This window comes from Lemur catta, chromosome 15, assembly GCF_020740605.2.
Source record: "Lemur catta isolate mLemCat1 chromosome 15, mLemCat1.pri, whole genome shotgun sequence".
NCBI classification, from domain to species: Eukaryota; Metazoa; Chordata; class Mammalia; order Primates; family Lemuridae; genus Lemur; species Lemur catta.
Window position 1 is genome coordinate 12,548,032 of NC_059142.1, and position 13,268 is coordinate 12,561,299.

At 48.8% G+C, this 13,268-nt stretch overlaps 3 protein-coding genes across 5 annotated transcripts; 2 read left to right on the forward strand and 1 right to left on the reverse strand.

Annotated features, from left to right (window-relative positions):
• Positions 1–225: 225 nt before the first annotated feature.
• On the reverse strand, positions 226–4,089 carry VMO1 (vitelline membrane outer layer 1 homolog). 3 transcript variants are annotated; one of them, XM_045527089.1, is made up of 4 exons: positions 4,002–4,089; positions 1,090–1,444; positions 879–994; positions 226–587 (listed from the first exon to the last, which is right to left on the reverse strand). In XM_045527089.1, the coding sequence occupies exons 2-4, from the start codon at positions 1,273–1,275 to the stop codon at positions 290–292; spliced, it is 600 nt and encodes a 199-aa protein (XP_045383045.1). In that variant the 5' UTR covers positions 1,276–1,444; positions 4,002–4,089; the 3' UTR covers positions 226–289. The 3 variants fall into 3 exon arrangements, with proteins under 3 accessions (XP_045383045.1, XP_045383046.1, XP_045383048.1); XM_045527090.1 differs by having other exon boundaries at positions 1,090–1,285; positions 4,002–4,088; XM_045527092.1 differs by lacking the exon at positions 879–994 and having other exon boundaries at positions 235–587.
• Positions 3,155–4,964, forward strand: GLTPD2 (glycolipid transfer protein domain containing 2). Its single transcript, XM_045527088.1, has 4 exons — positions 3,155–3,294; positions 3,384–3,448; positions 3,709–3,875; positions 3,972–4,964. The coding sequence occupies exons 1-4, from the start codon at positions 3,189–3,191 to the stop codon at positions 4,507–4,509; spliced, it is 876 nt and encodes a 291-aa protein (XP_045383044.1). The 5' UTR covers positions 3,155–3,188; the 3' UTR covers positions 4,510–4,964.
• Positions 4,965–9,995: 5,031 nt separating this feature from the next.
• Positions 9,996–12,061, forward strand: PSMB6 (proteasome 20S subunit beta 6). Its single transcript, XM_045527093.1, has 6 exons — positions 9,996–10,143; positions 10,583–10,650; positions 10,979–11,110; positions 11,225–11,354; positions 11,569–11,713; positions 11,846–12,061. Exons 1-6 carry the CDS (start codon positions 10,042–10,044, stop codon positions 11,986–11,988), a joined length of 720 nt encoding a protein of 239 aa, XP_045383049.1. The 5' UTR covers positions 9,996–10,041; the 3' UTR covers positions 11,989–12,061.
• The last annotated feature ends 1,207 nt before the right edge of the window (positions 12,062–13,268 follow it).

Here is a 13,268-nt window from a genome sequence, read left to right on the forward strand (position 1 = left end):
GGGCGGGGTGTCTGCAGGTGGGCTCAGAAAGCCAGAGACCTCCTTTACCTGTCTGAACAAGTATGTGTTTAGGTGCATTTTTCTGGACTATGGATCCGTATCTTTCAGCGGTCTGCCACGGACCCCTGAGACCAAACCCCAATGTACGCCTTGCCCAGTGCTAGATAGAAGGGAAAAAGGAGACGCGGTTTCCCATCCCTAAAACAGGCAAGACCAAACCCGAGACCTAGAAGCTTTAATAGCGGGACGTGGGACTAGCCTTTGGGTAGCGGAGAGGGCGGCGGCGGTGTCAACTGTGGCAGCAGAATAAGCGCGCGTCGTTCAGCGCCGTGTCATCGCGGAGACCTCTAGGTCCCTCGATCTTGGTCTGCAGGCCGCAGGAGCCTTTGGGGCATGGGTCGCTCCAGTCTCCATACTCTCCCCAGCTCAGCCCAGGCCCCTCCATTTCCGTGCCGTCGGAGCAGCGGAAGCGCACGTTGTTAGCTGCTGTGTTGTCCCCGGGGGTCACGGGTGCCTCCACGCGAAGCGAGAAGGCCACTAGGAAGCCGCCGCCGGGACACCACAGCGGCTCACTCCACGCGCCCCACCTGCAAGCAAAAGGAAGACGCGATAGATTTGTGGGCTCCCCCTGCCCACCTCCAGACCGATCCAGCCCTTGGGACTTTCCAAAGCAGGCGCTACAAGACCCGGTGAGTTGCATCTGGCCACCGGACTCCGCGGACGTTCGGAAGAGAGGTCTTCCATTCACAGGCGGCTCCCACGCCCAGGTCTAAACTGCCCTGTAGCTCTGGAAGAGCCCGCCTGCCAGGCGGGGGGCGTATAACAGGGGATAAAGGACATGCCCTCACCCTAGGGGATCCTTGACCCCTGCCCCCCACCTTCCAGACTGGGACTCCACCACATGCGTGTTGCGCTGGGCATTCCCGCGCGCGCAGTGCAGCCGGATGCCGTTCAGAGCCGTGTCGTCGCCAGGAATGCCTTGGGGGGGCTCCACCTGGGTGGCGAGGAGGAGTCAGGGGACTGCCATCCTTGGGCTCCGCTGGCCCCGCGCATCTCTGCCCCCTCCAGCACCTAGGCCTGAGCCCCTACCTTGAGCGAGAACCCGCTGGCGAAGAATCCGACAGGACACATCTCAGGCCAGGCCCATTCTCCCCAGGGACCCCCGTTGGTCACTTCGATGACCGACGTGTAACCGCTTGGGCCATCTGCCCCTGCACGTCTGCAGCAAGTCACCCACAGCAGCAGCAACAGCTTCGTTCCCGAGCCCCGTTCCATCCTTCAGCGCCTGGGAACCAGGCCTCTTAAGTAGGTTTATATCAGTTCGGCTCATATGGAGGGCTCCGATTGCGGAAGGACCTCTCGGATTAAGTGACACTCAAAACTAATCCTCTCCTGGATCCCCGCAGACTCGATTTCCTGCTCGTGGAGGCCTAGGCTCCCAGTGCTAGGGGAGGAGGGGCAGTGAGGGCAGGTGAATTCAAATGAGCTTCACCTACTGAGGTTTACTATAGCTACTAATTGTGGTTAGCGCTTCGCAGCAGCCGTGTTTTATTTAATCCTCACAATTTTAGGAGGTGAGAATTACCCTTCCTATTTTGTAGATGAAGGAACTGGGGCTCAGAACTGTCAAGCAACTTGCCCAAGGTCACAGCTAACAAGCCTGGAAACATTCCAGCTCTGGGAGCGGAGACCAGGGCTAGGAATGGAAATGATCCCGCAGGAATCCCTCCAGGGACAGGACTGGTCAGGAGCAAGGGACCTCCAGTACGTGAGGGGGCATCAGAGTGAGGATAGGGCCTAAATCCATGAACTGTAGGAGCTGGAAAGGGTCTTCTTAGAGATTGGGGCCCTGATTCCTTGAGATTCTGGCACACCCCTCCCTACCCCAGAAGAAAATATACCCAGAGAGAAAGAAACAATTCTAAGAAGTTTAGGGACAGGGGACTAAGAATCTTTAAGAACAAATGATGCTGTTTCTTCCATTGCTTTCTGTACACTCCTATCTTTTCCCAGAATGCCTTCCCTCACATGACCACTAGGTGGACTCCTAATTTACAAAACAAAAAAACCCCAAAAACTGGCTAAAATTGACAGGGGTCACCACCCTTGATTCCTCATACACATTCCTTTTTTTATTCAATACATGTTTATTTATCAATAATGTGTTTTGGCTCAAGCAGTATTCCAAGTGCTGTAAGAAACCAAGAAAAACAAGCCCCTGTCTTCATCAGAGTTCACATTCCAGGAGGGAAGACAGATGATAAATTCGATAAATTCTCTCCCAATGGACCTTGAGCTCTGTGAAGGCACTTTTTTTTTTTTTTTTTTTGAGATAGGGTCTCACTTTGTCACCCTGGTTACAGTGCAGTGCACTGCAACCTCAAACTCCTGGGCTCAAGTGATCCTCCAGGTCAGCCTCTCAAAGTGGTAGGATTACAGGCATGAGTCACCATGCCTGGCTGAAGGCACTTTTGTATTCTTGAGGCCTAGTACAGGGCCTGGCTTGTGGAAGTAGTTAAAGGTTGGTATAATGAATGATTGAGGAGCCAATCTGGGGAGTTTAAAATATTAAACCACAAAAATGTAAAAGGATAAAACCTAAAGCATATGATTGAGAGGTCATGTATCCAAATCAAGACAAGGCCCCCTAGGGATAGGAGAGAGAATTTAGAAGTGGGTGTTCCCTGGATCCTGGAGGTCCCCCAGTGCTTGAACTTTTATAAGTAAGATTTATAGGGCAATTGTGGTCAGCCTTTTCATTTACAGTGTTTTCACATACATTGTCATTTAATCCTCACACCAGGCTTGCAAAGTACCTATTATTATCCTCAATTTACAATGGAGGGAACCCAAGCCCAGAGTTAACTTAGGGCCCACACCATTGCTCAGTAGGGGAGCTGGTTCTGACCCCAGCCTCTCTTCCCAATACCCAAGCTGCCCTTACTACAGCTGGCTGTACAGGGAAGGGAACTAGAGACCTGTCATTGCCACCACAGAATTCCCCAAATTCCCTTAATCTGGTCCCTCACACCCAGGGTACTTGCCCTCTGGGGCAAAGGGCAGAGGGGAGAGGGGGCCCCAGTAGGTTAATTATTAACCCTTTGCACCTCAAGGCACCACAGGCTTCTCTCCCCTCCTGGAGACAGAAGGACACTACTGGCCAGGGGCTGGTGGTGCCAGCAGCAGCCATGAGGGTCCCGGGGCGGCCCCTAGCCCTGCAGCACTGGTTCCGCCACTCAATTCCTCTCACTATCTTCCTGCTGCTGCTTCTTTATCTCAGTGTTCGGATCCTGGGTGAGCGTCCCCCTCTCTCAGCTGTTCTGGGAGGAACTCAGGAGTCCAAGCCCTGCTTCTCAGGTGCTCAACGCTCCCCCTCTCCTCAGGGGCCCTCTTAGGCTGCGGATCTGGGGCACAGGCCTGCATTCGGGAGGGACCGCCGCCCTTCCAGGTAAGTTCAGGGCCAGGCTAGGCGTGGGAGCTCCAGATGGGACCCTGAAGAGGGGGATGTGAAGCCAGGCTGAGCATCTGGCAAAGGGCGGTCTTCCCACTCCTCTTCCCTCTCTCATCAGAAGCTGAGAGTACAGCAGGAGGGACACCAACTAGACCTTAGGAACAATTTCTTCAGAGCAGGACTATGCTGCTAGCTAAGTAGGTCCAGCAGCCTAGAGGCTCTGCTCCCGCCCCCTTCCCCTCATATCTATCCCCCAGGTCCAGCAAGAGTTGGGAGCCCTGGTGGCCCCACAATGGAAAGAGCCTCCCTGTCTGGAACCTCAAGGGATGCTGGGCCGCATGATGAGGCCATTCCAAGCCAGTCTGAACCCCGCAGGGGATGTGGAGTTGTCGCAGTATTTGGCAGGATGGAGGGAACTAGTCAAGTGAGTGGTCTCCCTCCCGCAAGCCAGTCCCCTCCTCCTCGTGGTTCCATCGCCCTCTCTCAAGTGGTCTCTCCCATCCCACCACCAAACACACAGGCTCCTAACTCCCTTGGGCTCCATCTTCACCTTCGCCACAAGCGAGGCCTCCACCAAGGTGACAGCCCTCGAGGCTCGGCTGCGCGGCCCAGACGCAGAGCACTACACTTCGCTGGCGGCCATGGCGGCGTGGGAGCGGCGGGCGGGCCTGCTGGAGCGGCCCGGGACCGTCCCCAGGGACCCGGCCCGGTCCTCGGGCTCACGCACGCTGCTCTTGCTCCACCGCGCGCTGCGCTGGTCCCAACTCTGCCTCCACCGGGTGGCGACCGGGGCGCTCGGAGGCCCGGACGCCGGCGCGCAGTGCGGCGACGCCTACGGCACGGCCCTGGCCCCACACCACCCCTGGCTCATCCGTCAGGCCGCCCGCCTCGCGTTCCTCTCCTTCCCGGGTCGCGGCCGCTTGCTCGAGCTGTCGTGTCCAGGAACCACAGAGGCGGAGGCGCGGACCGCTCTGACCCGGGCCGCCGGCACCCTGGAGGATGTCTACAACCGCACCCAGGGCATGCTGGCCGAGCTCGGCCTGACGCAGCTGGCCTGAGGACGGCGGCTGCAGGGGACCGGCACGGAAGGGCGCGCCCAGGGGCAGGGCCAGCGAAGCCCAGGCTCCAGGCTGGCGGCCTAGATACCCCGCCTGCCTAGTGACGCCGCCGCGGCTGAGGCCCGCCCTCTGCGGGGGATGATTTTGAGTTCTATCCGCCGTCTCAGAAAGATGGGAGGAGCTGTGAGGAATAAAAAGTGTTCTTTGGCAGCTGTCGACGCAGGGCGTTTTGTGTGATGACGGCAGGCACTTAACGGAAATAAAAAAATGTATATGGGAAGATGTGTCATCCCTGTTCCCAGCTGCTGAGAGACTCATGCTACCCCTGGCCTATCTCAGCCACTCCCGTGGCAAATGCATGCCAAGTCTCCAGCCCAGACCTATCCCCTGAGCTCCACCCCATACAGTCAACTCTTTCCTGGACACTTCCAGACACCGCACAACTTCCCCCCAGAACTGCACCACCTCTGTTCCCTGTTTCTGTGAATATTAATAAATGGCAACCGCTCCCTTAAACTACCCAAGCCTAAAACATGTGCGTCATGCCTCACACCAAGCGGGGTGCTCAGAGAGAGTATTTTATTTAATGATCCCTTGGCCACTCCCATAACAATAATGAATATGAAAGAGCTTGACCATTTCATACACTGATAATTCCCAAATCATAACTCCAATCCATTTTCTCCTGGATTGCAGAATCCTCCATATACAACTGCCTATTCAGCATTTCCATTTGGATGTCAACTAGACTTAGTAAGCTTAACATGTCCAAAACTAAGCTTCTAATACCTCCTACCCCCAAAGAGCTCCCTTTGTTGTCTTTGCTGGCTCAGTAAATGACAACTCCATTCTTCCATGTCCTTAGACCAAAAACTTTGTCATCTTGATTCTTCTGTTTATCTTTTACCACATTGACATCCAATCTCTGAAAACCTAACCATTTCCCACTTTCTCCACTCCTCTTACCCTTGTCCAAGCCAACCTAATATATCACCTAGACTATTGCGATAGTCTCCTAATGGTCTCTCTGCCCATCCCTTCCCTCCTTATAATGTATTTTCAATAAAGCAGTCAAAATGACCCTTTAAAATGTAGGTCATAGCATGTCACTTCCCTGCTCAAAATCTTCCTTCCAATGACTTCCCATTGTACTCAGACTAATTTTTTTTCAAGTTTAAGCAGATTTTCTGGATCATATTTTTAGTGAGAATACTTTGTAACGATCCTGCATTATCTGCTCTAGCCAAATTGACCTCCTCAGTATTCATCAAGCATGTCAGGCATGCTTCTGCCTCAGGATATTTACAGTTGCCATCCCTCTGCCCAGAATGCTTTTCCCTCAAACAGACAAATGGGTTCCCTCCTTAAACCAGAAAAAGAAGAGTAAACTAAACCTAAAGAAAGGAGAAGGAAGGAAATAATAAAGATTGGAGTAGAGATAAACCACATAGAGAATAGAAAAACAATAGAGAAAAATCAATGAAACCAAAAGGTGATTCTTTGAAAAGATCAACAAAATTGACAAGCTTTAGCTAGACAGGCTAAGGGAAAAAAGAGAGAAGATTCAAATAACTAAAATCAGGAAAGAAAGAGGGTGCTGGGTGTGGTAGCTCATGCCTGTAATCCTAGCATTTTGGGAGGCCAAGGCAGGAGCGTTGTTTAAGCCCCCTGCTTAAACCCTGTCTCTACAAAAAATTAAAAGGTTAGCTGGGTGTGGTGGCCTGTGCCTGTAGTCCCAGCTACTCTGGAGGCTGAGGCAGGAGGATCACTTGAGCTTAGGGGTTTGAGGTTGCAGTGAGCTATGATGATGCCACTGCACTCTAGCACAGGCAACACAGCAAGACCCTATCTCAAAAAAAAAAAAAAAAGAAAGAAAGAAAGAAAGAAAGAAAGAAAGAAAGAAAGAAAGAAAGAAAGAAAGAAAGAAAGAAAGGAAAAGAGGGGACATTACTACTAACTACAGAAATAAAAAGGATTATAATAAACACTATAAAAAATTGTAGGCCAACAAATTTGATAACCTAGATGAAATGGACAAATTCCCAGAAAGACATAAACTAACAAAATTGATTCAAGAATCCATAGAAAATCTGAATAGAGCTATAACAAATGAAGAGATTTAGTATTTATTTATTTATTTATTTATTTATTTTTTGAGACAGAGTCTCACTTTGTCGCCCGGGCTAGAGTGAGTGCCATGGCATCAGCCTAGCTCACAGCAACCTCAAACTCCTGGGCTTAGGCGATCCTACTGCCTCAGCCTCCCTCAGTCTCCCGAGTAGCTGGGACTACAGGCATGCGCCACCATGCCCGGCTAATTTTTTCTATATATATTTTAGTTGGCCAGAGAATTTCTTTCTATTTTTTAGTAGAGACGGGGTCTCGCTCTTACTCAGGCTGGTCTCGAACTCCTGACCTTGAGCGATCCACCCGCCTCGGCCTCCCAGAGTGCTAGGATTACAGGCGTGAGCCACCTCGCCCGGCTGAGATTTAGTATTTAAAGAAAAACTTCCCACACAGAAAAGCCAAGGACAAGATGGCGTCACTGATGAATTTTACCAAATGTTTAAAGAATTAATGAGACCCTTTACAAACTCTTCCGAAAACAGAAGAGGAGGGAATACCTCCTTACTCATTCTATCAGGCCAGTATTACCCTGATACCAATGCCAAAGATCTCACGAAAAACAAACAAAAAGACTACAGACCAATATATTTTATGAAGATAGATGCAAAAAATCCTCAAAAAATATTAGTAAGCTGCATATAAAAAGGATTATGTACCATGACCAAGTGGGATTTATGTCAGGAATGCAAAATTAGTTGAACATATGAAAATCAATGTAATATACCATATTCACAGAATAAAAGAAAAAAACACATGATCATCTCAATAAACTCAAGAAAGCATTTGACAAAATCCAATATCCTTTCATAAAAAAAAAACAATGAACAAACTAGGAATAAAAGGGAACTTCCTCAGCCTGATAAAAGGCATCTATGAAAAACCCACAGCTGGCCAGCATGGTGGCTTATGCCTGTAATCCCAGCACTTTGGTAGGCCAAGGTTGGAGGATCACTTGAGGCCAGGAGTTCAAGACCAGCCTGAGCAATATAATGAGACCCTATCTCTACTAAAAAATGACCTGGGCGTGGTGGCACATGCCTGTAGTCCCAGCTACTTGGGAGGCTGAGGCAGAAGGATCACTTGAGCTCAGGAGTTCAAGACTGCAGTGAACTATGATCAGGCCACTACACTCCACACCACCTTGGACAACAGAGCAAGATCCCCATCTCTTAAAAAAGAAAAAAGAAAAAAAGAAAAATCCACATCATACTTAATTATTAATATGAAAAACTTTTTCCTCGACTTTCCCCCTAAAATCAAGAACAAGAAAAGATGTCTGATTTTGCCATTCTATTCAACATTGCACTGGAGTTTCTAGCCAGGGCAGTTAGGCAAGAAAATTAAATAAAAGGCATCCAGATTGGAGAGGAAGAAGTAAAACTGTATTTGCAGATGACATGATTATATACACAGAAAAACCCTAAAGAATGTACACACACAAACTACTAGAGAAAATAAATGGTTTGATGAGGTTGCAGGATACAAGATCAACACCAAAATCAGTTGTACTTCCATATACTAGCAATGAGCAATCCAAAAGTGAAATTAAGAAAACAATTTCACTTACAATACCATTGAAAAAAATACTCTGGGAAGCCAAGATGGGAGGATTGAGGTCAGGAGTTCAAGACCATCCTGAGCAAGAGTGAAACCCCTCTCTACCAAAAATAGAAAAAAATTAGCTGGGCAAAGTGGCATGCACCTGTAGTCCCAGCCACTCAAGAGGCTGAGACAGAAGAATCATTTGAGCCTAGGAGTTTGAGGTTGCAGTGAGCTATGATGATGCCACTGCACTGTAGCCTGGGCAACAGAGCAAGACTCTGTCTTGAAAAAAAAAAAAAGATAAAATACTTGCTAACAAGTATTTCAGTTACTATCAATTAAACTGGGAACAAATTTAACCAAAGAAGTGCAAGACCTGGACATTGAAAACTATAAAACATTGTTAAAATAAATTAAAGAAGATCTAAATAAATTGAAAAACATCTCATCTTCATGAGTTGCTAATCCTAAAATTTACATGGAGATGCAAGGGACCCAGAATAGCCAAAACAATCTTGAAAAGGAAGAACAAAGTTGGAGGATTCACATTTCCTGATTTCAGAAATTACTACATTCAGAAACTAGATAGTGGTTATGATTGCACAACATTGTAAATATACTAAGTGACACTGAATTGTACACTTTAAAATCATTAATTTTGATATGTGAATTTTACCTTAATTTTTTAAAATGTACAAAAAGCTACAATAATTGAGACAGTGTGATGCTGGCATAAGGATAGACATATAGATTATTGGAATAAAACAAAATCCAGAAATAAACCCATATATATATGTATATATGGTCAACTGATTTTTGATAAGAGCGCCAAGATCATTCAATAAATGGTACTTGAACAACTGGCTATCCACATGCAAAAGAATGAATTTGGACTCCTTCTTCACATCGCACACAAAAATTAACTCAAAATGGATAAGAGACCTAAAAATGGAAGAGGTAACACTATACAACTCTTAGAAAAAAACAAGTATAGGCGGGGTGCGGTGGCTCACGCCTGTAATCCTAGCCCTCTGGGAGGCCAAGGCGGGTGGATCGCTCGAGGTCAGGAGTTCGAGACCAGCCTGAGCGAGACCCCGTCTCTACTAAAAATGGAAAGAAATTATCTGGCCAACTAAAAATATATATAGGAAAAATTAGCCGGGCATGGTGGTGCATGCCTGTAGTCCCAGCTACTTGGGAGGCTGAGGCAGTAGGATTGCTTAAGCCCAGGAGTTTGAGGTTGCTGTGAGCTAGGCTGACGTCACGGCACTCTAGCCCAGGCAACAGAGTGAGACTCTGTCTCAAAAAAAAAAAACAAAAAACCTTAAGATGCCACTTCACATCCACTAGAATGGCTGTAATCAAAATGATGCACAATAACAAGTGTTGGTGAAGATGTGGAGAAATCAGAACCCTCATATGTGGCTGGTGGGAATGTAAAATGGTGCCGCTGCCACGGAAAACATTTGTCGATGCCTCAAAATGTTAAACAGAGTTACCATAGGACTCAGCAATTCCACTGCTAGCGTATATACCCAAGAGAAATGAAAACATAGTGTAGTCATTCTAACTCAGAGACCCTCAAGTCTATGCTGTGGGCCCTTTGAACTGCAACTCCAATAAGATAAGCACTACGCAGGCCAACAGGAACGTTTTTCGCAGACTTTTTTGTTGTTGCTTGCCACACTGCCAACAAGTGCTCACTGTCGTAAAAGAACTGTACCTACGCCGTACCGCACGTTTCTTTTCCCTTCTGCCATCAACCGCGGCGTAGCTTCACTCCAACAAGACCTCAGAGCGCAGCTAACGAGAGTGACAGAGCGCTTTACGACAGTTGCTTTGAGGCAGCACCGGAGGAGGAAGATGGCGGCCACCTTGGTAGCTGCTCGGGGAGTGGGGCCGGCACCGGCCTGGGGGCCGGAGGCCATCACTCCAGACTGGGAAAACCGTGAAGTTTCCACGGGGGTGAGGAAGGAGTCGGGGTTCATTAGATGTGCACAAAGCCTGACGCTATGGAAAGAAAAATGAGTAGGGTTGAGAGATTTGATGGGGGTGACCGAGGGGAGGTGGACTGTGTTGTGCTCGAGACAGGGGGAGAGGTGTCCTGAGGATGCTGGGGTGGCGTGGTACGTTCGGAGTGGGAGGTGAAGGGTGTCCTGAAACGTGGAATTCTGGAATTCTTCAGGGCGAGTGAAGCCCCTGGGCTTAAGGACGGGATGAGTCTTTTGGGATTTGAGGGTTGGGATTCTGGTATTCTGAGGCTGTTGAGGACCCTATAAATTTGAAAATGGGTCGGCGGCGCACGAATTTCGTATTCTGGAAACTGAGTAGAGGGATCTTTGGGGTTTGTGTACCCTGGAGAATGTGGAAAGACCCAGACTCACTCCTTTCTCCCTTTTCCCAGACCACTATCATGGCCGTCCAATTTGACGGGGGCGTGGTATTGGGGGCCGACTCCAGAACAACTACTGGGTGAGTGAGCTCAGGACAGATTGTGAAAGGTCTTCCCATGTTTCCTTTCCTTGCCTGCCTGCCAGCGCACCCTTATCCAACACAGACCACTGTGGGAAGGGAGGTGTCTTCTCTTTCTAGAGATAAAGATTTGTCCCAGCTTCTACTCCCCTCACCATTTGGTGAAATCCTTGCAAAAGTCTGTTCTCTGTCCAGCCTATTTCAGTTTGGTTGAGAACAAATAGGCAATACTGGAATTCCTATCCGTGGGCCCTAAGGAAGTGGATAGTGATGGGATGGAGGTGGGAGGCAGATGGGGTCCTTCCATCACTATTCTGCCATCCTGCAGGTCTTACATCGCCAATCGAGTGACTGACAAGCTGACTCCTATTCATGATCGAATTTTCTGCTGCCGCTCAGGCTCAGCAGCTGATACTCAAGCAGTAGCTGATGCTGTCACTTACCAGCTTGGTTTCCACAGGTGCTGTGGGGTAGGGGAGGAACACATATCTGAAGGCAGTTGGACCTAAGAAGCTAAATGGCCTGACTCCCAGGTCCTGACACTTCTTTCTGTGTGACTCCTCTCACCGTCTAGCATTGAACTGAATGAGCCTCCACTGGTGCACACAGCAGCCAGCCTCTTTAAAGAGATGTGTTACCGATACCGGGAAGACCTGATGGCGGGAATTATTGTTGCTGGCTGGGACCCTCAAGAAGGAGGGCAGGTCAGACCCTCTCCTCCTCCCCCCACCCCCTGCATGAGAATTGGAACCATGTCTTCGATCCTCTCTCCCCATCCTTTTTCTATTTTGCTTTCTAGTCTCTACATCACTTACTCTTACTACTAACTCTCCCCAGACAAATGCCCCAATGGAAAGGTGAATATACATGTGTTGGAGGGAGGGTACAACAAGTGACTCTTCTCTCTCCGTCTGGTAGGTGTATTCAGTGCCCATGGGGGGTATGATGGTAAGGCAGTCCTTTGCCATTGGAGGGTCTGGGAGTTCCTACATCTATGGCTATGTCGATGCTACCTACCGGGAAGGCATGACCAAGGAAGAGTGTCTGCAATTCACTGCCAATGGTAAGAACTTGGGCTTCTGGGCCTGTGAGCTTCAAACCCTGCCCCTCCCCTCCAAGCCAGCCCAACATTCCTCCTTCCTTGCAGTGATCTCAGCATCTGACTCTGAACCCACCTTTCTCCTTTTATCCACAGCTCTCGCTTTGGCCATGGAGCGGGATGGCTCCAGTGGAGGGGTGATCCGCCTGGCAGCCATTGCAGAGTCAGGGGTAGAGCGGCAGGTACTTTTGGGAGACCAGATACCCAAATTCACCATTGCCACTTTACCACCCTCTTGAATCCCAGTATTGTAGAATGCAGTAAGAGATACCCCATACCAACACAAGATTTAATAAAGTTTGTGAAAAAGTATCTGTGCTTTGGGGTTCTTTTCTTGACCTCAAACATGAATTTATTTGGCCCACTCCTGTTGATACAGACCACTGCACTGAATTCAGAGAGAGTTGGAGAGGAGATGAAGGGAGTTTATGAATGTTTCATTTCTCACTAACCCTTTATGTGGGTGGTTTTCAAACCTCTTCTCCAGACCACCTTCCTGCAAACTTCTTTTCCCACCATATCCAACTCCTTGAGCCACCAGAGTGTGGTTGATGTGGGGGCTACCAACAACACCCCCTCCCTGTTCAAGCCCAAGGTGGAACTCGGGATTGTGACTGATAATAGGGTCACCTCCCATCAGCCTGCTTCCTGCCAGTCACCATGAGTGACTAAAGGACTCTTCTCCAACCCAGCCTCATGGTCCTCTCTCTCCACACTTAACCTCTGTCACCTCATCTGTGGTCAGAGCAGCAGTGTGACTTCCTTGGCATTGAGAGAAAGGTGGGCCTTGTCTGCAAATGGAATCAAGGTTAATGTTGGGTGGCAGAGGGAAGCCACTAGGAGTGCTTTTGGCCAGCTCTGGAAACTGCCATTCCCATGGAGGATGTAGTAGTAAGACATTCCTCAGCCCCTTGGTGGGAGGCTGTCTGGCCCCTCTGAAGCTGTCCTCACTTAAGCCACGCACCTAAAGGAGCTCAGTGGTGCTCACTGACAGTGACCCAGTCTCAGTCTGCCCCAGTTTTATTTTCTTCAGTCTATGGATCAGGGAACCGTGGGAGCCACATTTGAAAACCTTGTTGTAGAATACAATCCTATCCTAGAGGGTTTCAGAGGGTAGGAGGGAGGCTTCCTTAGGAGGTAAACTCCTGGATTAAGTGAAGAAGAGCAGAAAAGGATCTCTGACCCCAAATATGTATACCTCCAACTTAAATAAGCAGAACTTTTTGTGCCAAAACCTGTTCCCTTAGTCCCATCTCAAGGCATCATCTTTGATTCCTCTTTTGCCTTGTACTCCACATTCAATCAGGACAGTATGTCCTAAAAACTTTCTAAAAGTATATTTAGAATCCATCTACCTCTCACCATCTCCATACCACTGTCTTTATCCAAGTCACCATCGTCGCTTGCCTGGAGGATGACAGCTACCTCCTCAATGGCCGTGCTGCTTGCACATTTGCCTTTATATAGTCCTTTTCCCATACAGCAATCAAAGTGTTCTTTGTATGTGTGAGGCCATTTG